We start from the raw sequence: 26471 nt of genomic DNA, 5'->3' as shown, positions 1-26471 counted from the left end.
TTTAGTTTATGACACGCCTAAGTTTACAACACCGACTAAGTAAATCATTATTGCCATCTTCGGTATTGTTACGACCGTTTCCTGTTAGTTTAACAATAAACCAGTATATTACTAGCAGGTTAGGTTAGGTTAAGTTAGAGAGATTACATAAGTAAAGTAACACAATTACGATTAAATGAGAAATAGTTGCAAAATGGAATTTATATAGTTATAGTAAAGTTATGACACTTTTATTGTAAAAATAAAATTAGCATTTTCTATGTACTGACTAGTTTTTGTCTTAAACAAAAAACTATTGCTTGAATGTTTCTTCTATTAAACATAAAAGTTATAGGAAGAACAATGTTATTAGGACTTTTGTTACTCATGTATAAACAATCAAATAACCTGTAATATCTATTTTGAACTATTTGGAAGCAGCAAAAAAATACGCGGGTAGAAACTAAAAAAGCTATAAAGTATAAGCTCTGTAGCTATGAGAAAACGGTTAGTACGAATGAAAGGCATATTAATTGACTCGTCAGTAAGCAAAGTCAATGTTTTGGCTTTCCAGTGATGGACTCTAATAGTCCGAATTACCAAAGGTCCCGAACTGTCTGGACATTAATGGTTTATAACAAAACAAATTTTGAATTGAGAAAATCTTTAATGTCATGAGTAGATAACGGTTATCATAAACGGTGTTTGTGCTTTAAGCTGACAATAAAAATCACCTCTTGTAAAAGAATAATGTGTGCTATAAAAATATAAGTATGAATATTTTCTATCATTTATTTTTTTTCGTATTATTAAGCTCAATCAATGATATGTCAGGAATGACAGGAATGACTTTTTTTTTAAATTTAAATCTAAAGCAATATGTAATTTTGTACAGCCAGTAATTTTTGCACTGTATGCGACCTATTTTATCAGCAATCAGTGTTTCTTAAACATTGTATTGTGCCTCGTAATATTGCGAATGGGAGTAAGCATTACGTGACCGATATTCGACACTGTCTTTATACACAAAAACAATGCGTATACTATAAAACAATGTTCCGCATATAAATATAAATAAAATCCATTTTTTATATATTTTATGATTTGATCTTATTTGAAATGTTCAAAGATATATTTAATTTTATTACAATTATAGTTTGCTATTCCTTATGTATGTGATTGGAGAACATTGTTATTATGTAAGGCTTAAGTTGTTATCATGATGTTGAAGAAATTATACACCTTGAAAGCTTGTATAGTCTGTTTTGTAGAAAACCTACGGAACCCTAAAAGTTGCGATAGCTTGTATTACAACTCGCCTTTCAAAATATTTCCCATGAGAGGATATTGGACTCGTCGCTTATTTAGCTTCATTGAAACAAATACCACCTATATATTATATTACGTAAACTAAAGTAAATATTAACATGTCATAAAAAAAAATAGAAATATCACGTTTCTCAATAACATAAAAACGCGGAAAGTGTACTCATCAATTTCTTAGTATATATTTTATTTTAATAATTATGAAATAAATATTTTAAAATGTGTTGTTCATGATAGGAAAGGTATTGAGCTGACTTGTATATTGATATCCTATTTCCGGGGCATATTTTTACATGTAAGATTAATTTTATATATTACAGTTCATGCCAGTAGCTATATCAGCCCACTTAAGTTTTTACAAGCAATGACTAACGTTTCTTATTGTTGATATTGTTTTTCTTTGAAATCAATAAATTATTTTTATTTTTATTATTAGTTGTTAATATTGCTGGGAAATAAATTTATGCGTCTAAATAAATACCTATTGTTTTTATAACTGTCATCAATAGAGCAGAGCTAGTTTCAATCGTCCGAAATATTAGAATTTAGATACATCTTATAAAACCTTCTTTGTTTGAATTCTAAAAAAAATATGGACCGAATGTCAACAGCCCGTTGTGAGTCATGTTAATTTACAATGGTCTGTGAAATTAAAAAAAAAATAGTAGGCATAGGTCTTATCGAGTCCAGTTCCCGTAAGCTCGGTGCAACACAGGGCATAACAAACCGTCAAACGGGTTTGCAACCAACGAATGCCATAATAAAAAGTTGCTCGAGGGACGCCTCTAAGAATGCTGACATATTAATAAACTTAGCGGTTAACGGAGCTATTTCGAATCATTTTATAATACGTAAAAGAATTTTTATTTATTATAAAAATTCCTAGTCCTAGTATTTAGCAACGTGCTATGTAAATAATAATGCGATACGTTTTTTTATTAAATTTATATTTTCTGCTAAATCAACTACGCTTCTCTTACTGATAATCGCGTGTTTCAAACAGGCGAGGGCGGCGGATACTCGATTGGTCGAACCAGCTCTAAAATTACAAGTTTTTGCGTTTGTTCACCGTTCTGGCCGTATATTTTTTAGCACTTCCTTACCAAAATATATATGTACATAGCGTTACAGTGTAGAGTGAATTAAAAACGTGCGAGTTCGTTATTTCTATCATAAACATCACAATTTTAGTAATAAAAACCCAATGACATTAATGAAGAATTAAATAAAGTCAAGAAATAAATAATAAAGAATATTTGAAATAAATTTCGTTAATATAAATAAACTTTAATTGTCCGCCGTTAAAATTATTGAATATATACAAATGAGGTACTTTTTTTAATAACATCAACATGGAAAAGGGAAATCTCTATGCATACATATAATTCTCAGATTTATCTTAATTATAAAATTATAGCTTAAAAGGCGATATGACGTTTTATCCTTCTAGATTGTACAACAATAAAAGAGATAAAATAAACTTATACGTATATAGATAATAATATAGAATTATACGTTACAATCAAAACACTTGATAAACAAGGTTAAGAAATTATAAATGTAATAAAACTAGAAAATTTCAAAATAAGATGATGACGATGTGGTCTGTGAGTTTTATCATTTTTATTGTGGCGGGAAGGCAAAACAGACCGCCGAATATCGCCGACATCATCCGAACGCAGCTGAGTAGAAAACGAATCTCGCTTCAAAACGTGATCGTGTTGTTTGATTTGAAAACAAAATCCACCCGCCCGTTGCCGGCTCACGAGTCACGGGCGAACCGAATTGCAGGCTCAGTGCGCGAGCAAGCGTGATACGGAATGAACGTGTGGTGCGTTTTGCGCGGACTTTGAAACTACGATATCATTTTTTTTTAAATTGCGACCCATGCAGCCAGAATTATAACATTGGAGTATAAAGTTGGACAAATAAAGAGTTTACTTTTTTGTTTGTCTAAAGTTTACTTCGACAGTTCGTGCAAAGTTTTGACCGATATTGTGAATTTCCGTATAGACGCGAAAAAAGTGAAGAGGATTCCGAAACAAAGGACTGTTTTGTACATTTTCGCATAATTTGCGAAATTGTGTTCAAAAAAAATAAAAAATAAACAAAAAGCTGGCTATCAACAGTGGAGGGCATTATAAAAAAAGATCGCCCTCGGCCATCTAGTTCGGACTTAAATCTGTGGTCACCGAACGAAAAAACAAAAACGCATCGTTTTGAGAACATATATTTTATTGTATTTACAAATGTTTACTAAAAATTCTTGTTGACATATCGTGAACTTTTCATATCTTAAATTGCTGTGGATTAAACCATTTGAATTCGTGCCCTGTGGATATAAACAACATTTAAAAATCCAAAACGAAGACTGTAATCCTGGATAGTAACTAGTGTCCAGTTACTTGTACATAATGTCTACTGCTATAATGCATCAGTCTGCGCTGTACGACTTTGGTGATCTGTTCTTGAAGGTAAGCAAAGTTTATTTAACTCATATAGTTTTTAAAACACCTACAGTTCAAGCAAATGTTTTTCGTCTCATAAATACCCTCGAAGTTAGTTTTAACTTTCAACAAACTTGAATTCAAAAGTAACCTAACATAACCTATATATTCAGTGTTGTGGTCGTTACTTTAAATAGGTAGTTTCTAATTTGTATCTTTTTTAAATGACTAATATGTTAATTTTATATGTAATTAAAGTGTTCTTTTGCCTTGAAAACAAAATACATACGTTTTTTTCATCCATTTTATACATACGTTACTCAAAAATAAAATACGCAATTATTATAATAAAATACCTATATTCTCACATATTGTGATGACATGCAAAAAATAATTCATACGTAATTGACATTTCTTCCGTATTCTCGTAGAAATATTATTTTACAATTCCATAGATACAAAATATATATAAATTTTTACAATACTTTCTATGCTTTAAATTGCTTATATAAAATATTTGTTTTAATTATCATTTATAATATATTATTAATTATTTGTCATTTAATGTGTATTTTGTTGAGGTAGGCATAATTCGTGCGATAAATCAACTTTAATATGTAAAATCTCGCCATGTGTTTAAATACTTAGTTAATATAACAGTGCGGTTAAATTGAAGCTGTTTTAAATATAACGTTGTAAACGAGGTTGTTATTCAAGTTTGTTCAACATAGCATAGCTTTACAAGGCAACTAACATTTCCCTTGTGGGTTTTGCTGGCTAGTAATGGTAAATGCTTGACGAATATTCGTTCTGATAGACAAACTCTTCGGTATATAGAACCCGGTAGTTAGATAATCTCAGAATGAAAATCCTATCTGACTCGCTTTTCGCCGCATTCGTACTAAAAGTAAAAGTTGATTTTATTAGGAAATCGCTATCACAAAATTACTTAATAGAATTTATCGCTAATTATCACTATAATTATATATAGCATCGAATATTTATACAAATATCTATAAGTATTTTTTTTATTGTAGTATGAATTGAAATAAGTTATTATAAATTGTCAAAAATAATATTTTTTATAATAATAACCAGTAAGAAGGTGACTAACTTGTCTATATTCGTATTTGGTCTGTATTAAAAATTATACCTAATTTATGTTATATCTTATATAAATCGCGTTATTATTTGTCAAATCCTTTTCAAATCTCAGCAGGGGTAAAGAGCAGACTCGGCTAAGTGGTGTGACTAGTGGTATAGCTCCCATTATATTTAAAGAAATCAAGAAAAACGAGTCTTTGGTCCTTGTAATTAAGATGATTATCGTTCGACAAGTTCAATACTGTAGTGGCAAACAAAAACCGGTCCTATTATCTTATTCACATGGTTATAAATCGTTTGCTCTTTATAACGCTACCTGCTCACTGTTTTTGTGGTTTCTTTGTTGCGTATAAGCCACTTGTTGCTTAGGGCTGCCCTGTTTTGTATTCCGTTGGGTATATAATGTAAGGGGTAGAGATGCAGGCCAACTTATGTATTAAAATATAGGCACATGTTTTGAATATTCATAAACAAGTTTTTAAACTGCCTCACGCCTCCTTAGCCGTGAATACCTATTTAAAAGTGTTTAGATCTACTCCAAACCTATTTAAATATGTATGTGGCTTTCGTATTCTGTTTTAAGCTTAAAAATGTATTAGTGTTTTAAAAGTTAATATATTCAACCGTTGTAATACGTTGAGTGTTTTGAATATATTAAATATTTTATAGTCTGAATGAAATACTATCTTCAGTGATTTTTAATCATGACAGTTGTACAGTGTAGAGAAAATTATTATCGCTTACACCTGATCTAATACTACAATCTTAATTCTTATACCGTGATGTCATAATAAATAGAATCACGGTGGGAATTTTGAAAGGTGCATCGTAATCTTTTATTTCGAATTTGAATGGTATAAAAACTCTTAAACCGTTGGGCTCGTAAATACACCTACAACGTTTTCTACCTGCCTGCCTATTTACAAATACAACCGCTTCGCACTATAACCATTTTTGGATTTTTTTTTTCTCTTTTGCCAAACTATAAAAACACTTTTGTCCTGTATATTTGCTTTGTTCGATTAGGCTTTTGTTGGAGATTTCGAAATTCAGGGGTTCCCTGACTGGACTTATGGTGTAGGAGTGAATAAGATTCTAAATTATGTTTTGTTAAAGATTCCGTTTGGTGGATATGAAAATAGGTTATTCGAAAATTATGTAACCAACAAACATATTGAGAAAAACAGTCGACGAAAATTTTATAAGATTTATTCATACCCTTGTACTCTGATAGAAATAATTGTTCGTTTTATTGTTTGGTGGTCAGTAAGCTTTGTGATCACGAGGGGCGTCGGAGCATACGATCGTGGTGTGCTGCACGCAAAATGAGTTTCGAACCTCAATACGGGCGCAATTATATTTATTTACACAGAGGATGATCCACTTACCTCCAAAATATACACACGTCTATAAACATTGCATTAGTCCGTTTTATTGTATGCATACAGAAAATCAAACCAAACTATATATTTGTTATCCTCTCATTCCCCCATCGAAAGTAACTTATCTTCGTCTTAAGGTCGGCGGTTGCATTGCCGCTTAACCCGCTTTTGGATCAATTTACTGAACGTAATATGTAAATTAATAATTGCTTAATAGGCAATGCGTTTATATAAAATTACATGTAATCAGAAATTTAAGATCCATTATGCCGAGCTCCTATTTGTTAGTAGCTCAGGTAATTCAAGCACATACGAGTGTTTTCTTAAGCGTACCCTTACGATATCTGCGTGGCTGGCAAACAAGCTTTCCACGCTTTTCGCAATCTAAACTAAAAAGGTTTCTCAAATAGCCGGTTCTGGTCGTCAGCGCTAACGTTTCCCAATAGCTAGACGTTGCTGAAACCGTCGAGTGCAACGCAAACAATAAGTGTCGATCGTGGGAGAGAATCCAGCCAGCGTCACTTGAATACAATTATAGCTCAGATTATTTCCTCTTATGCCGCGTTAGCGAATTAAGATTCCGAGCCGTATGTAGGCGCCATTTTGTTGTTCATGTCGCAGACTCAGCACCGAACAAACATTTGTTTTGATATACCCAGCTAATGTTGCTTATACGTGATAATGTGTAGTACTAACATTTTATTTTTATTGCATCTATTTATGTATTGACAGTATGTGTACTGTTTGGTGTTTCCTTTTATATAAGAAGCCATCTGTAACCCTAGTCGTCATGGCATTATTAGCGCCTTGATACTTTGGATCTATTGACGTTAATACTCATATAATTCTAAGAGATTACGCGTGCAAGTTACTGTAGATTTATCTAAGAAAATCCCCGTTTATTCTTCTAGAATCTATATAATTACATAGGCTCCTTACTGCTAGATTTATCTTAAATGCAGTGACGTATTCAAATCCCTTTCACTGTGAGGTAAGTCGGCTTAGACCCTTACTTCCGACCTCTAAGAGAGGACACAGAATTATGGTGTATCAGCACAAGTCAAGGCATCATGCTTTCCCAATACGAATATTGTTTAGTATTTTAATATGTTGCTTGCCTTGAGTCGTATTGCTTCATATCGATGGCTTTGTGCTTCGACATTAGCGCTTTGGATCTTTGACACTAATTGTAAATATCAAGATACACCCCCGCATACATAATATAACCCAAATATTAATATTGACCTTTATATATTAACAAACAAACAACTAATCGAGTGCTAATTTGCAGGTAAATTTAGCTGAACTTTGATTGTTCGACTTGAACTTATTCATGAGTTCATTCTCGATTAATTTGAATAAGAAGTTGATGAGCAAACTTATTAATATTTATTATATATCGAATTCAGGTTGCCAAATAAATTTTATATTTAAATTTAATATTCATTACAAAATCTTTACTAATAATAATATTTCTGAACGAAATTATTTTTCCGTAATACTTGAGACTGTATTGTGAAATTCCAAATTAAGATTTCTATCTGTTTTATTCATTCGACGTATGCTGTTATTATATAGTTTAATTTAATTCGCGACGCGCTACTAATTGTTTTAGCAGAACAAATGCTAGGGTTCAATGTCGACAGCATTCATCGTAAGATTTGAGGGAAATGAAACTTTGTTTTCATAGTGATATGTATTACAGTCGCACGTAACACATCTGTTTCAACTTCGCTGAGTATTGTTGAATTGAAATTTGTTCTTGATATCGTAGTCACGTGTCAGCAATCATTATCGCCCAGCGTTAACACTCCTACTGTTGATATTATAACGAATATATATTAATAACTAATAATGTACTTCTGTACGTATAAAAATTAAATAACACCTTTTATATATATAAAAGTTCAATGGAATTGTATGTAGTGAGAGTAGAAGCAATCGTATTATTGACAGATTATATAGATTTTTTATACGATACATATTTGTCATACTATTCATAAAATATTTTGATAAACGGTACATTAATGATGATTTTGTATTCTAATTGGTGTTACTATTAAATATATGGTCTTGGCAGTTTTCTAGAACCTATTGTTATTAAAGTATCAATAATATTATAGTGTGAAATAACTTTATATTATTTACCTCATTTAGATAATATAATGTATTAAGGTCGTAATTAGATGGCATGAGTAACAGTTATGTATAAATATATAATTTGTAAGTAGATAGTTGACATCGTATTGAATCTAGAGTACAGTATAAACAAAGGGCTGTATCTAATCGTGCTTAGATACGTATGACAACATTATTTATTGTTAGGACATTAAATATATTTAAGAAATTGTATTAATAATTATATTTAAATATTAAATAGTGTAACGTAACGGTGTAAGTCGGAGGTTCGACTGCAGTTTCGGCACACATTCGCTCACAGTTGCGTCACCATCAGAATGGCTACAAGTCGTGTAACACTTTTACCATAAACGCCGCACTCCCTCCACTTAATCGCTTTACATAATTGCTCGAAAAGAACATATCTACCTACGTTACTTACGCAAGAGCAAAACATCGCTTTGAAATTCGTTATGGACGTCAAACGGCGCTCTCGGGTGTACAAGCTGTATGTAATCAGATTAATATTGAATTCATAAGCTATAGCCATATAGGACGCTCTTGATTTCAACAAAGACATCACAAAGGCTTAAAGCGAGAGTCCAAAAAAATATAAACACAAATCGAGATCACGTCCAACCGAAATGTTACAATGAAATCAACAAAAAGTGTAAGTAAATCGAAGCGATTGCATCACGAGCGGTTAGTAGGACGGGATGTATTACAATTACAGCACTGCAAGTAGTTGAATAGAGCGACATTCTCTCAACTGAAACGGTTTTAACTTTCTTTTCTGGTTTCGTAATGATACGGACGGAAGGAGAGGAGTTGCGGTTTAAAACCAACATCTTATTGATTTTTAATTATTTATCAATTTTATTAATAAAGCAACAGAATAACTTGAAATTGGCTGTTTGTGGCGTGATACCAAATGGAAACGATTTAGAGATTAATCCACTAAGCTAGTTATAAGCTGAGTTGTATGGGTATATGTCATGGAGATTGTTGTTAATGTGAAAGTATACATAGAATTAAAGGTGGGCATCATCACATATTTATCGAGGCGGGGATCGAACCTTAGAGGTCAGTACTATACACTTTATAGTATATTTTAATCATTACGCCAAACGGCTGCCATAATAAGTATTTATTAGTGGGTATTAATTAGAGACTGGTGATAGCAACATCCGCTAACGCAAGAGCTCTTACAACTACGTCACTATTGCAGTTTGCATAAGAGCGTTGCACAAACGCGAAGCTATTACAATGATTATAAACACGTTTCTAGCTATATCCTATGTAGTTGTGTTGCAGGAAATAAACTCTCACTAGTTACAAACTACCCACATGTTATTTAACGTTTGACTATTACTTTACTTTTGAATACTAGTCCTTAACTAACACAATAAGATCTAAACTGATTGTCTGTTTGTACGAAATCGTCTACCTGCTGGGACTTTAAAAAAAAAACTATTGTAAACATTTGCAATACCATTGTTAGAACAAATTTAGTTACCTGGCTGTTTCAATAGCCGATATATTGTAAGCATGTGCTATAGATATTGGGTTTGGAAAAATATAAACTTAAGTCATGAATAATTAATATGGCCCAGTTTTCCTGAAAGGTTTAGGTTTAGGTGAGTTTGGTTTCAAGTATAATGCGCAATTAGACCCTCAGCCGGCCTCCAGAACCCAATGTGTCATACGACCCGGTTTATTGTATTATAACTAACTAATGGTTAATTATTTATGGATCCGGGTTCCAATGGCCTTAAATGGTCGTTTAGTCATAGTATTAATTTAAATAACAAGGGACAGTTTAAAATTCAATTTTACCCAAATATTATGATTACATTTTTTCAGGCTACCTTCGTTTAATATTTGTTATTTACGATACAGCAGTCGTGTTTTTATCTTTACAACATAAGTACTAACAACTTATAAATAAATTTTAAATTATTTTACGTCCGCAATCTTGAATATCATAAGAATGTTACCATATCTTTATATTTATTGCTTTAATTTTACAGTTAAAATATAAGCATTAACTGTGGTATTTCTCAAATTATTTGTTAGTTTGTCATTATCAGAGGGAACAGAATTAATTGAACGCATTTGCATTTAAATTTATCACGTTATAACAATGGCCACTTAAAGGTACAGGACACTTAAATCTAGTAACAGACTTAAGTGTCAACGTCACGTCCTAATAACTAATTGCAATGTATTACAATATTATCATCATGCTATAAATATCTAATAATTGAATACTGATATTTGTTTAGTTTAATTTAAATATATTGATTAAAATAAATATAATTCATATGTGACTAGTTTGTCAATAAATAAGTGGCACGCCGATGTTAGGTCAGTGTCGAATTGCGTAAGTTTCTATGAACCCATTTTGATGCAAACTAATCTTCATTCTAGTATCCTATTGTGGCACAAACTTGTTACTATCGATATTACTTTTGCATAAAATTATTATGTTTCTTCAACATACTATAATGCTATACAATTTAAGACTCGATATTGAATAAGTTATTTTTATCATCAGTTTCACCGACTAAGTTCCTTGTTCCCGTATGTAATTTCCTCAATATGTGAGATACATTTCAGTACGAATACCAATCTTCCTATATCCGTATCTAGAGGTACATTTTATTATTCGTTTCATAAGATTTTTCCTAGCCAAACGCGGACTGTTGTACACGTCGAGACGTTGAACTGAACAAGGTCTTCATTATACTTCCTCCTCCGCAGACCACGATGTTACTTCCCTATGCTTTGTTTACGTACAATTCAAATAGAATTAAAGTTATATATTATTGCGAATAACGTAGTAATTAAGTAAGTCGCACATTATATTATATAGTACTTTTATGATAGTTCCTTTGATAGTAAAAAAAAAATATAAAAAATTTCTCGGCCGTTAAAAAACTATACAATTTCTAACGTCATTGGCATACATAATTTGATTACAACCAGAAATTTATTACCGAAGTTATCAAAGTATCGACGCAACACATGATGGACGTAATGCAGACGTGAAGTAACATTAATTTCATTGGCTGAATAACTATGTTTTATTGTAATTCATATCGAATATTGTTCCTCGGAAACCATTCTTTATATGAATTTAATAGTTTTTCACAATTTTTTATCAATCTTATTATGTATACTATGTGTATTATTCTTTACAAATATGACTAGTGTATGTAAATTTTCATGTCTTCTGCAATTGTCCTTAAATCGCATAACGATACGCATCAATGTTCCACAACGCATCCAAGGACCCGTGAAATGCATGAAACACGCGTGAAATAATGCTTTGAAATACAAACCTGAATATAATTTATATAGTTCGTATTAAAATTTTGCTTATCATACTATATTTACAATAATTAAGTTACCATTGCGAAAATAAACATAAATACCTGCGTAAAGGTTTTTGTCCTGCCGTCATATATATTTACACTTAGTTCAGTTATATTAATAAGTATTTGAGTGTGTTATACATGTTATACCCCGGGTAAGATAGTGGGTGAGGAATCATTACCGTGACAAGTGGGGTGGTCTATGACTTGTGAAGGGTCATGCTTGGTTGCTCCACCGTAGCGATAACCGTGGAAAATTTCAACGGGCCAGCTAATAGTTTGCCATCGGATGGGAGCCGGGACCACGCTAACGACAAGTGTGCTGAACACGTAATCGGTTCATTGTTTTTGTTAATGTTCCTGTTAAAATACTGATCGTGTGACGCAAATCGATTTATCCAAAAGTAGTACATAAAGGTCATAAGTTATCATCGGCGGCCTCTCGATAATTACGGCAAGAAGACCACATCACATCAGTTTGTTCAACTTACGTTTTGTCACTTTATTTACTGCGTTTATCACATTAATTAATACCGACATCCGCTTTATTTTGTGTTTGTTTTCGTAATAAATTTATACATTTTATGTTTTTCATTATCATAATCAACAATAATTATTTTATAAGAGGAAAAATGAGAGCTAAAATATAAAAATCACACCTCATTCAGGTAAACCACCATGATTTTATATATATAAAAGATATTCAAGTAATGAATTTCTTAAAAACATAATTTAGTGACATAAAATTCTTTGAATGTACACTTATTTTTTTCCTTTTAAAGGATGGTTGAAAAATATCGGGGCGATTCAACCCAAAAATCATGTCCTTTTTTGAAAATTAAGTAATAACATCCTAGAGCGGATGTCGCACATCTGTTAAAGACCTTATTATTACCAATAAATCGACTTAAAAAGATGGCGTCGGCCAATGTGGACGTTCGTTCGCACAATGTGCTGCTCACGTTTTGTCAGTTGCGATTCCATAGAACAATTTTACGAAAGATATTACAACTGAACATAATGATACGCAATTGCGACAGTTTAACATTATCGTATTGAGACATCGAGGTATGAAATAAACGAAACTAATGTTGCCCGGTGTAAATGTTACGTACTGATATTTTTTGGTACTTAATAGTTTGTTGCGGCCAGTCGCGTCATGTTTGTGACGCAAGTGAAACCGGGCGTTTAATACATAGCTATTAGAAGTGAAGTAATGGTGATAATGAAAATTAAAATTATTATGATGATAGAAGTATCTTGTGATGGAAACATTCGAATGCCGAAGGTCGCCCGCTCACCTACGCGGCTCGACGACCGCACGCTTGAATACGTCACACATTTTGTACCGCAGATTCCTCCTTAACTAGTCGATGTGCAAAAAGTTCATACATTTATAAATAGACACGAGGCGATTTAATCTAGAATGACGTTTTTAATAACCCGCTACAGTCAATCGTAATGAACGAAATATTCTTGACTTTGATTGCTTATTGCTTTTTATAAAATTAAGAACTAATTATATTTTAACCGTAATTATAAGTCTTTAATTGTGTATCGTTGTGTTTTTTAGTCGCTCATTAAAAAAGTTAATATGTTGAACTAATTATGGATTGGATGGTTCCCTATTGTACGTATGTTTAATGTACTCCGTTATATCCTGGTTTTCATTATAAATCTGACAGTTTTATAGTTGTTTCCTTCGTTGGTTTGCATTAAGATTTATATCACTTTCTTAGTCGTTGAGATAAGTAGCTTTTACTTTTGTCAGCGGTCAACGGAATGGAGATACTTGCATTAGATGTACTTTAAGTACCTAGTTTAAGGATCATTTTAATTTCAGTCATTCAACATTTTCTCTGTACTAAAAAACTCAGAGAGACGATATTATTTCATGCTAAGATGGATTTAAGTTGACCAAATACTTAATCACAGATCCACATAAACGGTAGGAGCTTTGCCTACGTGGTCAATGTTGCTAATCCAGTAAAACGGCACGTTGCGAAAGAGTTGCACAACTCTGCGTGCTGTTTGATGCAACTGCAGCAACTTCAATAACCCCGCAACGACACAACCTTCGATTTCCCTCGTTATGACACACTAGAGTTTACCCGTCAAAATCATTTCCAACTAATTTAATATTTAGATAAGTTTTACTCAAGTTTGACACATCGCAGTTAACTTACCACAGACGTGTTAAACTAGTTACATACATCTGGTTACGCAATGAATCCTATTTTTTATGACCGCGATTTTGATATTAGTATTCAAATTGCTACAAAAAGTTTGCTTGAAAATGCAATTAAGTCATTATAATATTCAGTCAATGAGCCAAGGATACAGAAGGCCAGTGCAAAATGTGTTTCATCTCGTATAAAGTGATTATAAATGTTTTAAATGCGCATATAATTTGTTAGCGATAACCAGCCATGTTTATGGTAACGAATGGAAACAAGTAGCTATTACTCTTGATGCAAAATATTCAATCGTACGGCCAGTTCATCTGCAATACGTCAGTCTCTTTGTGAAGTATTGCAATGGAAATTATATCGCTTTTAAATTCGTAAATATTTTTTTCTACACTTACGTATTCATAATCGCACCACGTTACGTAATCAACATTATGAGCTAGTGCGATATTTAAATAGTTACAAAACTGAAACAATGAGCAGTTAAGTGTTTGAATGTCCCGTGATCACAGTCCGAAACCAAGGCTCTTATGTAAACAATGCGCTAGTGCAGGGACATCAGGTAATACGTTTCGTCCTGCCTTGCGAGGTAAATTACGTTACGTTCGTGAGTAGAAACGCCTTCATTTTGGTGATTATTGTTCAGCACACTGCGTCGGCGTACCAGAAATTGTTATACGAAACCATTGTTGTGATGACTACGTAACGTATGTGGGCTTTTAACTGCAGCGGAGAAAGTGGCACAGCCATCGGCAAGGCCGCTGGTTGCTTTCCGACCTTCACAATACACTTCCGGGATCCATTTATATTAAGATTTTTTGAATATAAGCTGTTCCTTGTGACATGACTCTCATTATATGACTTGTTGAAAAAAGATAATTCAAATTAAGATGGTTTTTTGTAGTTAAAAATGCGTAAATAAAACGATTAAATATATTTATTAGTTCTCAATTCAGCGAACCATCAAAAGTTAAGTGAATCGCTTGACAATCGCAATATGTATTTGCAACATCGCATTGAGCTCGTCATCGCGTGCACCACCTCCTGCCAATCGTACCATAGATCCTAGTACTGGTGACCCTGGTTACCATACCAATTACTTTACCTAGTCGACGCTTTACTTCAAAACACTATAAATAGCAGATATTAACTTCGCATAACAATAATACTCCTGGACTACCCACAAAAAACTATAATTAGCATTTTTAATGAATACAACTCTGAGTGCCAATTAAAATCATATCGTTTATAGACATAATCAAAATGTATAAGGAATATGGCCAGAATGCTGTGTTGAATATAAACTGGTTTATGTTTTTATTTAATAAACTTCATAAATATTTAGATGACCCTCTCATGTTCACGTCAAGGCCATTCTCATATTACATTTTCTGTTAAAATATTTCATTCTTTTACACCAATTAGATACTTGAGTAAACTCGGAAAGTAATGCAATCTCGAGCAATTTTAATATAAAAACAAAATTCATATCAATTCTTATCTCGGAACATGTTGGTTCACGGTAGATTAGAGCTATTAAAATAATTTCAAAGAGTTATTACAGTACGCTAAGTCAATACATCGGTTCTAATAAATCCAATGCTTTAATGGCTATCTGACTTTATCGTATATGAAATAATAATAGTACACTGTTTAAGTTTACAACCGTAATGGGGCTGAGATGCCTCCATTGATCTGTTTCATAATTTTCAATTTACAATGTCACATTGATTACCGATACGCCTTGGTGCTTCACTCGCATATCTCCGTTTGAAGGTTCCTTATAGTTTTTAGTTATGTTAATGTACTATTACTAAACTATTGTAGCTCTTTGAACAATATAATTATATTACAGACGCTTTGATGATGGATTAGGTATAACAGACATTTAAAATTCTAATGCACAGTCATAAACGAGTTGGTTGTTCTTTTCCATGAACAAGTCGTATCTATAATTTGTTTTAAATCAAGGACAAGATTTTATTCTTCTGTAACATAGACAGGCACAAGAACGTAACACAGATGTAAGATAAGAGTATATCGGCAACACGAGTGAGACCTACGACGATTATTTGATATTCAAATAAGTTTTGTAAAGTCGAGCCAGTGATGTGACTATCATAGTTTATCGAGTGATGTAATTTATATTAGTAGAAATATAAAATATAACGCATATCGTCTCCTCACTATTTGATAGTACGTCGCGGCTGCCCGATACGGCCGTTGAATTAATGTCCCCAATTCAATTGAAGTGTTTCATTAGCACAAGTGGCTCCGATTGCTTCGTTGATTGTGCTCCACGATCGACGCAAAACCGACAACACTTGTACCTACACTATACAACATTATTTCATAATAACAATGAAAACTACAATAACTTATATGTGCTGTCAAAGACTCAATTAAAGATATCGAACTATATTTAGAAAAATTGCAAATAAATAATGTTATGTACAGATCGATCTTATCGAATGTTTTATAAACAGTAGTTAACGTGCTCACGTTGCAGGAAGAAAAGCAAAAAATCTTATTTATTCGTGCCATACACGGATCAAATGCTTATGAATTATTTATACAAAACCTGTTTATAATAGGACAAAGCATGATCTGGCTCGTGCAATGGCTTTCAATTGCAATAAATTTCTGGTCTTGGGTCTGACTTCCAGCTTTAACACGTTTATATATATTTTAAATAAAATGCTATAACTCAATAATTCGTCTGTGAAACTACATTTCACATCTAAAATATTAAATTTTTATTCTGTTATTTCTGATAATGCACTTTAGTCATGTTTTTTTTTTATTTCACGAACAATTTGTTACCGTCCAATGCTAGTTATTATTTCTTTATTTATGTGTTGCCTCACAGTTCTAAAACAAAACGTCATATACTTTGACGATCACATTACATAGTTACATAACAAAATTATTACCCAAGCCACCTAGATACCATTATTACGTACAAGTTGATAAATTACCACTGTCATTTGTAATAAAACTGTCGTAAATATAATGCATTTAATTACCAAATTCAACTTCATAAATTCCAATTATAAAATACGTATACATATAATCTGTAGGCACAAATTCATTCTGCCGAGCGTTTTAAAGCTAGCTGAAACGGTTTTACTTTCTTGTTAAAATTGCTATCGCTTTCAATGGGGACCGGTCCGGTTGGTCAGTTATTAATTTTATAGAGGATCATACAATCAGATAGTGTATTATTGTGTTGCATTATAACATCTACATATAATATAAATATAAGTTGTTTATTGTTTGCTAACTTTTTTTTTTCTTTTCTCCAGGTGAGCTCCGAATACCTGACGGACGATGAAGTTGTTGCCACTGTAAGTTCATTGATAATACAGCAGCGTAATTATAGATATATAAAAAAAAATTATCGATTCAAAATTATTCAACATCTGATGTGATTGATTGAAATATAAAAAGGTTTTTTATGAACATTATCTCTTAATGAATACGCCGTCTTCTCTTTCAACCGAAAGGTAATCCTTGAGATTTAAATTACATTCTCTTACAAAATTATATGTTTTATAATGCTTTGCTTTAATATCGTACGTAGAATTGTTTGCCGCTGCATTAATTTCAATGGCATCAAGAATTTGTTGTTGCGAAATATTACTATGGACTAAATACACACAATTAGTTTTGGTACATTGTTGACCGTTTTATTGTATAGACAATTTTCATGAAGGTCAACATTTAATACCGATTACATTCATGATAGTGATAAATATTTCTATTGAGAGGTGAATGAACTTTGATTTGTATATTTTAGCAAGTGCAGAATACAATTACAGTGGCATTGAACTTTTAATCTCGGTGTAAGCGAAACATCGAGAACTTATGATTTTAATGGATTTTTTAGAAATATATTTAACTTCCATTAAGATGATAGAGTTATAAAGTACCCATAATAAATATACTTATTTTCTAATAATAATATATATAATCTTTAGTGTTTGTTTTAAGTATACTTTATCAGTATAATCTTTTAGTGCATTGGTTAATTTTGAAAGTTACTGATAACTTTACTGTCATATAAAATAACTTAATGGACGCATTAGTCATAGAAAATCTTTTCCTTTGTACATTATCTGTATGAGTCATAGCACAATTTGCGGGGAAAGCGTAACCCGGTAGTGTTGAAACATAAAAAATTATATGGACAAAGGAATTGTTACCACAAGACTGACGTAAGAACAGTTTAGACTTTAGAACACTAATGACGGCCGACAACCAACAAACACGACATCAACGTCATTATCTGAACTAATTAAAAAGTTTGTATATGTTATACAACATCTAATAGGTATATTCATATTGGGAGGGTCTTTGCTCAGTTTTCCGATATACCAGGATCGTGAGGCGCATTGTTTACATGTTTTGTTCCGCAAAACAGCTCCGTTCGTTGGTGTTGCATCTATAAATATGGAGGTGCTAAAAGCGGCCGGCTTGGGGGACGTGTTTCCTCCGCTTTGAACGACCGTGGAGTAAACAAGCCAGACTTGCATCGAGCCCTTTGTTGACAATCGTTTAACGGCGATACCTTGTCCCGGGGTTTATGACCAGCGCCATAAACTACCGCGTCCGTACCCTGTAGCATCTGACTCCGCTCCCATATCACAGTCATCAACCAAAAATTATAGTTCCAAACACCTCCTACATACTAGATGTTTAAGTAAACGCAGGTCTACATCCAACAGGATTCTGTAAATCCTGTTTACCAAGTCACATATGGATGTCAACGAACCTTATATGTGCATTAGGTGGGGTGGTCATTAATTCAATGGTACAAAATGAAGTCGTTAAATGACAACCATTTAACTATTCTCATAACATCGTCCCATACGTGATTTCCTGTTTGTCCACCGTTTCGCCTGGGACACTAAAATAAAATATATTTCCATTGTTTCTTATAATAACGAGAAACAATTGATAGCTATGCAAATAGAGGTGAGGGAGCTATGGAATTTTTACCATAGGCGGTGAGTCTCGCATGGCAATCGAGTCGGAGCAATCTGCATGCAGTGGACGAACCACGCGTCCGGCCTTAGTCATACAACAAACTCGTTGTGTGATACCTTTATCGACACTGTAACTTTGTTAACTACTGATTTGTCCTATCATGTGCAACGAACTGATTATATAATAATATTTGTGAACGGACAAACCAAATGTATTATAACTTGTTTACTTTAAACAAACCAGCTATAAATACATATCAGTATTTACCTCATCCTCATTAATGCTGTTATTATTTTAATCGTATATTTATTTTATATATGTCATAGTCTAAATAGATCTCTCTCGCTCTCCACTAGATGTAATTAAAAAACGCTCAATCCAATTAAAAATGATTACATTAGATTTACGTCTCAGCGGGAGAAGTTACCGAAAATAGTTGGCCCGTTAAGAAAACGATGTACGTTCACGTATAAATTTATTAATACAATGTCTTATTAAAATAGCGGAACAATGCGTGAGTTGTACTCACAACGAGTTGTCATACGATATTGAACCTTTTATGTAAATCAAAATAAACAAAGGATGCAATACACGAGACAAAGGGGCGAGAAATAATGTAAGGTGGACGATTATATTTCCATTATTGGTAGGTTGAGATATAGTGAGGGGGCCGCTTCTTGGATGGTTATTTTCGCGCAATCATTCAATAAACTGAATCATAGCAATCGACAAGACAGAGAGGGTCTTCAGAGAAATGTACCAATTTCGTTGATCGGTACACTGAGTTGTATAATTTTTTTCTCGTCCATATAATCCGAATATTAACCAGTGTCATAGTGAACGTAACATAATGCGTATTTCATGAATTTAGAGAGCCATAAAACTTACGAGTGTGAAACCACAAATGACTTAGTTCATAATCAAATGTAATATTATTATGTAATAAAAATATCTATATTACTTACAGACGAGATGACCGAGTGTTTTAAGTCGTTAAAAGTTCATTTAAATATAGAACGCATTTGATTAGATACAATTAACGTTCAATTAAATACGAGTGTTCACTTGTCGCTGGATCAATTGTCGCGAGAGTCTTCGTTATTCTAGAAGTTCATGCTCCTCGTATCAACTTACAGGAAACAATGAATAAAAGACATTACTTGACATAATAAAACATAATAAACCAACAAACACCAGTAAAAAGGTTGAACTTTTTAACCCTGGCTGGTTTTATAACTGTTTGAAGTTGAAAAAAAAGAAAACAAACGTCACTGACACTTGAAGTTTGTGATGAATAAAAAATTGGCATGTCCCATATATTTCCTTTGTTCAGTTTAAAAGATTATTTTGTATTGTGTCTTCTCACTGGCCTATTAATGTTTTTGTTAAGCTTATTTTATATTTGAATTGTAAAAATCGTTCTCTTTCACGTAATATTCGCTGAAAACCAGAAACCTCATTTAGCATCTTTGTTGTGCCGAGCCGTTGCCCTCTTAGGTTATCTGAAGAAAATATTTTTAGCAGAACTTCGTACGTATACAACTGACAACATCTCGGGAGGTGTAAATTTCCCTGATTACCAGTGTAAATATACGGTCTGTCATGAGTGTTTTAGAGTTCGATAACCTTTCTTTAACAGTTCTTAGATTTTTGTATCCTTGTATATTTATACATACATTATCTAATTTGTGCATGTAAATTAGTTGAGTAAAAAGATAAAAACATTGTACAGTAGGAATAACAATTTGAATACTTTGTGTTATATTTCTGAGAAATAATAATGCAATGTCTAGTTAGTCACTCGTTAAACACAAATGCCCGTATTCCTTACGTGTTATTTCAGAAAACAATCCAAGAGCTATATAATTCTATGCGCCTATGATTACGTCGTGCTTTGCCTATCCGTCTGATGCATATTAACAATGTAAGAAATCTTTTATGCAATTTTCGATTGCAACGAGCCACGGGTTGTTGTAATGACGAAAGCTTGTGCAAATATATGTTCAACAAAATACTAAAAAGACATGATAACTTTGAAACTTTCAATTAATATATTACGTATTTTTAAACTTAATAAATTCTATCTATTTTCGTCTGATTCATTCTTGGATTGCATATATAGCTTCCTCAATTTACGCAAGGCGAATAGCATTTTGTATAATACATTTGAGGTACATCACTTCTCAAGCAATCTTAGAAGTTATCTGAGTACATTATATTAAAATCTATGTTCATTCGTGAACTGAGTAGTTGAAATACTATTTAGTAAACACGTATGTGACTAATGCTTCGTCCTAGTACGCGCCGTCCAGCTAATGGATACATGTTATTATAATAAAGTGCTGTAATTGCTGCGTGGTTGTTCGCCTCCGATTGCCCTCAGTTTCGAACGCAATGACCGCACAGCTCGAAATCGACAGTGATTACAAATTTCCCTGGAGTTAGGTTGCGAATGTCCGATGGAAAGCGCTTAACCAATGTTACGCTCTGATAACTATCTAATTACAACTGACAGCATTCACCATAGTCATAGGCGGCCATGGATTTAACCCCTGAACGTTCTACCAGACATTATCCGCAACCAAAACGAAACGGAGAGATAATTTTTTTGTTACACTTTCCCGTGATTGCATGATTGTCTTTCTATTTGTTTAATTCAAATCAAATTTCTTAATGTACTGTATTTTTTTTTTGTAAAGGAAACAATTTCATTCAATTTATTTTGTTTCTCACAAAGTAAAAAGACTATAGCATAACGATAACGTGGTAATTGAAAAAGTCTTGCTTATAGTTAGAGAACAATAGACATTTACACTCAACCAAAAGCGTTTGTGTAATTGTTTGCGTACGTTCGTCTGTTAGCCGCAAGACTTGTTCCTTGTGATGTGTTCAGTTTTAAGGTTACTTGCTAGATTTTAGATAATTTTTCAAACCTGTCATGTTCCAGAGAAGAATATTTGGCAGAATGTAAAAGCGGAACGTTGAATGAGATCTCGTCTGGTTTCGGTATCAGCTTCACAAATAACGTGGCATATAATAATGTTGTAACATAAAACACTGTTTACGTGTTTACGTTCTGATTCTTACCAACGTATAGAATATTCAATGATATGTCTTCACATCTATTGAGGTTGCCGCATGCAAGATGTGATCTATCATACATAATGTATACCTACCAGATTCCGTGTCCAACCATTCTTAACCTTCGAGTTAACTTCTCTCACCATCACTTGTGTTTCTATTTTATGTCGTCTTCTCAACTCCTCGATCATTGTAGAAAATTTATCATACATCCGTACAATGCTTAGTTACGGATTTACTGACAACAAAGCCTGACAACAGGTTGTCAGTTGTCTAATAGATTATGAATCGATATAAGACTTTAACTGTAAGTTTACACGTTGTCCGTTGCCCCTTGGGCTGGGTTGGCTCAGCGACAATTATTCCTCATTGCGACGACTCTCTGACGACGCGCGACGTTGGTGAACAATAGTATACAATCACTGCAATTGTGCCGGCCCAGCGCTCGTGTCAACTACCTCTCGTATGAACATTGAACACAACTATTGTTATGCTGATCTCGTGTACTTAACACTGACACTTACAAAACTATAGTTATTGAAAGCATTCATCCATTTTCTAACAAAAAATACGGTTACCTAACTGAGTCAACGTACCGAGGAACAGGTCGTTAACTAATTTCCAAAATAATTCACCCTATTAATGGTATATCTGTTTCGAGTCATTAAAATTTGTTTCTCCCCCGGGCTCTTTTAAAGGCCTGTAAAAGCTCATTTAATTGAAAATATATATGGAACGTTTAACGCTGAGGCTATAAGGGTTGCTTGAGCAGGTAGAAAAAACGAAATCAAAGGGACGGAATCTTTTTTGTCAGATATAGCAGGTATACTGCCGTACCTGCAAGGTTTTTTGGGTAATAAATGACAAGCATACTTTGAAAAAGATTTGATTTCTAATCTCTTCAAACTTTCCTACTCTTTTACTTAACTTTATGTTGTAAATTATCAAAACTATAATTATACAAATTAATGGGTCTTTTCTCTTGTTTTTCAGAACCAATCTCGCCCAGTGCAGACGATGAATAGTACATTAAGCAGCGCACTCGGCCCAGTTGGCGGTACGAATGTTACTGCTAGTGTGGGCTGGGATCAACACCCAGTTCTGGCCAGAGCTGCATCCGTGCCAGCACAGCGCGCACTTGCCGGCCTTCTGAACAGCCTTGGCCATCGCCGCCTTGAACGTACCACCAGTGACCCCGCGCCCCCGCCACCAGCCACCAGTCGATACAAGACCGAACTTTGCCGACCATTCGAAGAAGCCGGTGTTTGCAAATACGGTGACAAGTGTCAATTCGCTCATGGAGTTCGAGAGCTCCGTAATCTACAGCGCCATCCTAAGTATAAGACAGAGTTATGCCGCACCTTCCATTCTGTCGGTTTCTGCCCTTACGGACCGAGGTGTCATTTCGTACACAACGCCGAAGAAGCGAGACGCCGTGAGCCACCGTCACCAGGCGGTTCCTTGGCCTCATTATCGTCGGGCGGATCTCTAGCTTCCTACATGAGCGATGGTTCCCGTTCACCGAGATCGCCTCATTCTCCATTGACTCCTCAGTCCCCTCTAGCGCCGCACTCCCCGCCAGCCATGACGCCTCCAGACTACGCGTTCGCATTCCGCCGCCCTCAATCTCCGGAGCCGGAGGAAGATCGACTGCCCGTATTCAATCGCCTGTCGTCAGCGTTCGGCGATCTCGTCATCGCCTAAATCAAAGTCGGAGTCGCCTAGTCCTAAGTTAACAAATGGAGTGTATCGTATAAGGATCGTCCGTCACCTTAGTGCCTACACGACGTCTTCCAACACCGCGGCTAGCGAGGTCCCGATCGACGCGCCCCGCCTCACACGCTCAACTAATGATCTCCGGCTCACCGATGTTCCGATTCTTCGATGCTCTTAATACATCGCCTTGTAATATTGTAATGTTAGTTTTCAATGGCGTCTCGAAAGTTTGCGGTGTGATTATATTAGATATAACAATCATTTAGTTATCGGCACGCATTTGTAAATGGCACCTTATATTTTTAGATATTTATTTGTGTAGCTCGCGGATGTCTTCCCGTGGCGATCCTCCGCCGAGCGGTGGTTTTTGTAAAGTTAGCTTATAGAAACATTTTATTTATTTCGTACTGCCTACCCGCGCTCGGTACCTTACCGCGAGAAGGCGCTCGTGATCTATTTTTAAGGATATAAGATAATAATTTATTATTTATTTCGAGTCTCTTTAACTTTAATTATTATTTTATAGCAAGCAGTTTGGATGCCACACCGCATACGGACGTGACGTTGACGGGACGTTGACGGGACGTGGCTCGTTGTTCATACATCGGCTCGGCTGATTCTTATACCAACTCCTTCGTGACTAGCAAACGATATTAAGAAACAGCCGACGCAGATAAGGACTCGGTAGAAATACGGGCTTACCAATGCGGAACAAACAAAACAAACGCGGATTAATTATAGACGAGAAGTTATTTCGGTTTTTTTACACAGCTACAGCCTCGCCGCTTTTATTTATTGTGTAGCATCATATTATCAATGTGCAAGTTATTCGAGTATCATTATGAAGATAGGACGAGCGGAGAGTCGCCTCCAGCGGCTCGTCTGCGAGAATTTTTCCTTTTTGCGTCGACCGAGCGGGTTGCGTGTTCAAACCTGTTTGAGACTTTTGGTGATTGTTTTTTTTTCGTACGTCGCTTGCTCGTAGCGATCATTCGACCGCTCAAACGGACGCAAAAAATTACAGGTATCAGAGTTGTAAGCCCGTCGCTCTCCTGAGTCCGTGAACCATCTATGTGATCAGTAGGAGTTTGCTTCGTAGACTTTAAACAGCTAGCTATACCCATTCAACCTGTCGTAATGATGGTAAACATAAAAACTTTCGGTTCGTTAGTTGACGTCGCAAACTCATACTTCGCAATACTGTATAGATATATGACAGACGTATATAAAGCATGTTGACACTTGATAGTTAGAAGTAGTGCAGCGCGGTTCCCCACAACCCCTCGCGCTTCCAAACCGCGCTCGCATCTTCAAGGAACAGTGCCTTTTACATTATAACAAAATAAATCGATTTTATAATTTAATTTTTAGTTGAACGAGATAGAATGATTTTTTATTTATTGTCTCCTTTTGAATATAATATTCAAATTGGCACAGTTATTACTTTTGTACTTTGACAGAGCTAAGTGATTAATTTCGACGTAGAATAGTTTTTTCTTTGAATTTAAAGTGTGATATTTTATAATATTTATATAACAAAGTTTAATGTTTTAATTAAGGGACCAATTACGTGATGAGGAGAAATTCTGACATAACCATCCAGATCTGCTTTGGATATTAACCGGAACGCTCGTCTGTCGAGCTTATATATATTTTTACAAGACACACATACGTTTTTGTACCAATAGTAATAAAACCACATGTCATTGACCAACAGTGTTTTAATTTTGTTAATTTTTCAGTCTTAAGAACCGAGATGGTAGTTTTATGTTCGGGAATCAGTTTTTCTCCGTCTCAAAGCAAGTCGTTGTATGGTGACCACAGTACGATAATAATTTTGTACCTAACTCTAAGTATATTAGTTTTAAGCGTTTTTTTTTTTTCATAAAGTTCGCGATTATTATTTATTATCAGTTTCATTACGATTTACAAAACCATTTAAGCTGAATTTATTTAATTTCTTTTTGTATTTAAAACGGACGTATAAATTGTGCGACAACTTGTAACTTAATGTTAGTACTATATCATGAGTCATTTATTACAACAGGCGTTAGTTAAGTTACTCTAGTACCTATGTCAGTTGTAATTAAGTATTTAATTTTTTTTTTTTAATTAATTTAATTCCGATTGTAAGTTAATCTTCCAAAATATTACATTCTCTTACGGACAACAAAAAAAATATGAAAGCTTGTTTATGACATTTTCTTATATGTTTTCTTAATTTCTTTATATCCATCTGCATTTTTATTGAATTATAGTCAAAATATGTTAAAAATAATTTTATTTTTGTTTTTGTTGCATCCTCACCTTCTCCTTGTTTCCCTTTTTTATCTCCATTTTTTTATTTTATTTTTATAGTTATTTTGTTTTTTTGGTAATGCCGATCGTTGCTTAATTCAAAACAAAATCAGAGCCAAAACAAATGATATAGTAAAATATTCAAATATGACATTAAGCAATAAATAATAAAGTATTTTTTATACTAGATATAAATTAAATACAGTTTTATTTTTCAAATAAAAACTGTTACTTGCGTTGAAGAAAAATTTATAACCTATTATTGGGTATAAAATTATTGCAAAAAATTAGATGTTTATAAAATAGTCTATATAAAGAACATAATTTCACAACTTACAGAAGTTAAAGCGTATTTCATTTACGATAACAAATATTACTTATTAATAAACATTACTTAAGATCCGAATTTTTTTGTTCTCACAAAACAATTAGCCATAAATATATACAGTAAAACGTAAAGAAAAG

The 26471-nt window shown here is 33.7% G+C and overlaps 1 protein-coding gene across 2 annotated transcripts; it reads left to right on the top strand.

Moving 5' to 3' along the window:
- Positions 1-3078: 3078 nt before the first annotated feature.
- LOC116770511 (protein TIS11) lies at positions 3079-25986 on the top strand. 2 transcript variants are annotated; one of them, XM_032662007.2, is made up of 3 exons: positions 3079-3779; positions 17228-17269; positions 22986-25986. In XM_032662007.2, the coding sequence occupies exons 1-3, from the start codon at positions 3720-3722 to the stop codon at positions 23694-23696; spliced, it is 813 nt and encodes a 270-aa protein (XP_032517898.1). In that variant the 5' UTR covers positions 3079-3719; the 3' UTR covers positions 23697-25986. The 2 variants fall into 2 exon arrangements, with proteins under 2 accessions (XP_032517898.1, XP_032517899.1); XM_032662008.2 differs by lacking the exon at positions 17228-17269.
- Positions 25987-26471: the final 485 nt, after the last annotated feature.

The sequence above is a fragment of the Danaus plexippus genome, chromosome 7 (assembly GCF_018135715.1).
Source record: "Danaus plexippus chromosome 7, MEX_DaPlex, whole genome shotgun sequence".
Taxonomy (NCBI): Eukaryota; Metazoa; Arthropoda; class Insecta; order Lepidoptera; family Nymphalidae; genus Danaus; species Danaus plexippus.
Note: the sequence above shows the minus strand (reverse complement) of the source record. Positions and strands in the feature narration are given on the sequence as shown.

Coding starts and splice junctions, on each gene's coding strand:
- LOC116770511 (XM_032662007.2), top strand. CDS start 3,720: ATGTCTACTGCTATAATGCATCAGTCTGCGCTGTACGACTTTGGTGAT. Junction 3,780..17,227: donor TTGGTGATCTGTTCTTGAAG/GTAAGCAAAGTT, acceptor TCTTTTCTCCAG/GTGAGCTCCGAATACCTGAC. Junction 17,270..22,985: donor ACGATGAAGTTGTTGCCACT/GTAAGTTCATTG, acceptor CTTGTTTTTCAG/AACCAATCTCGCCCAGTGCA.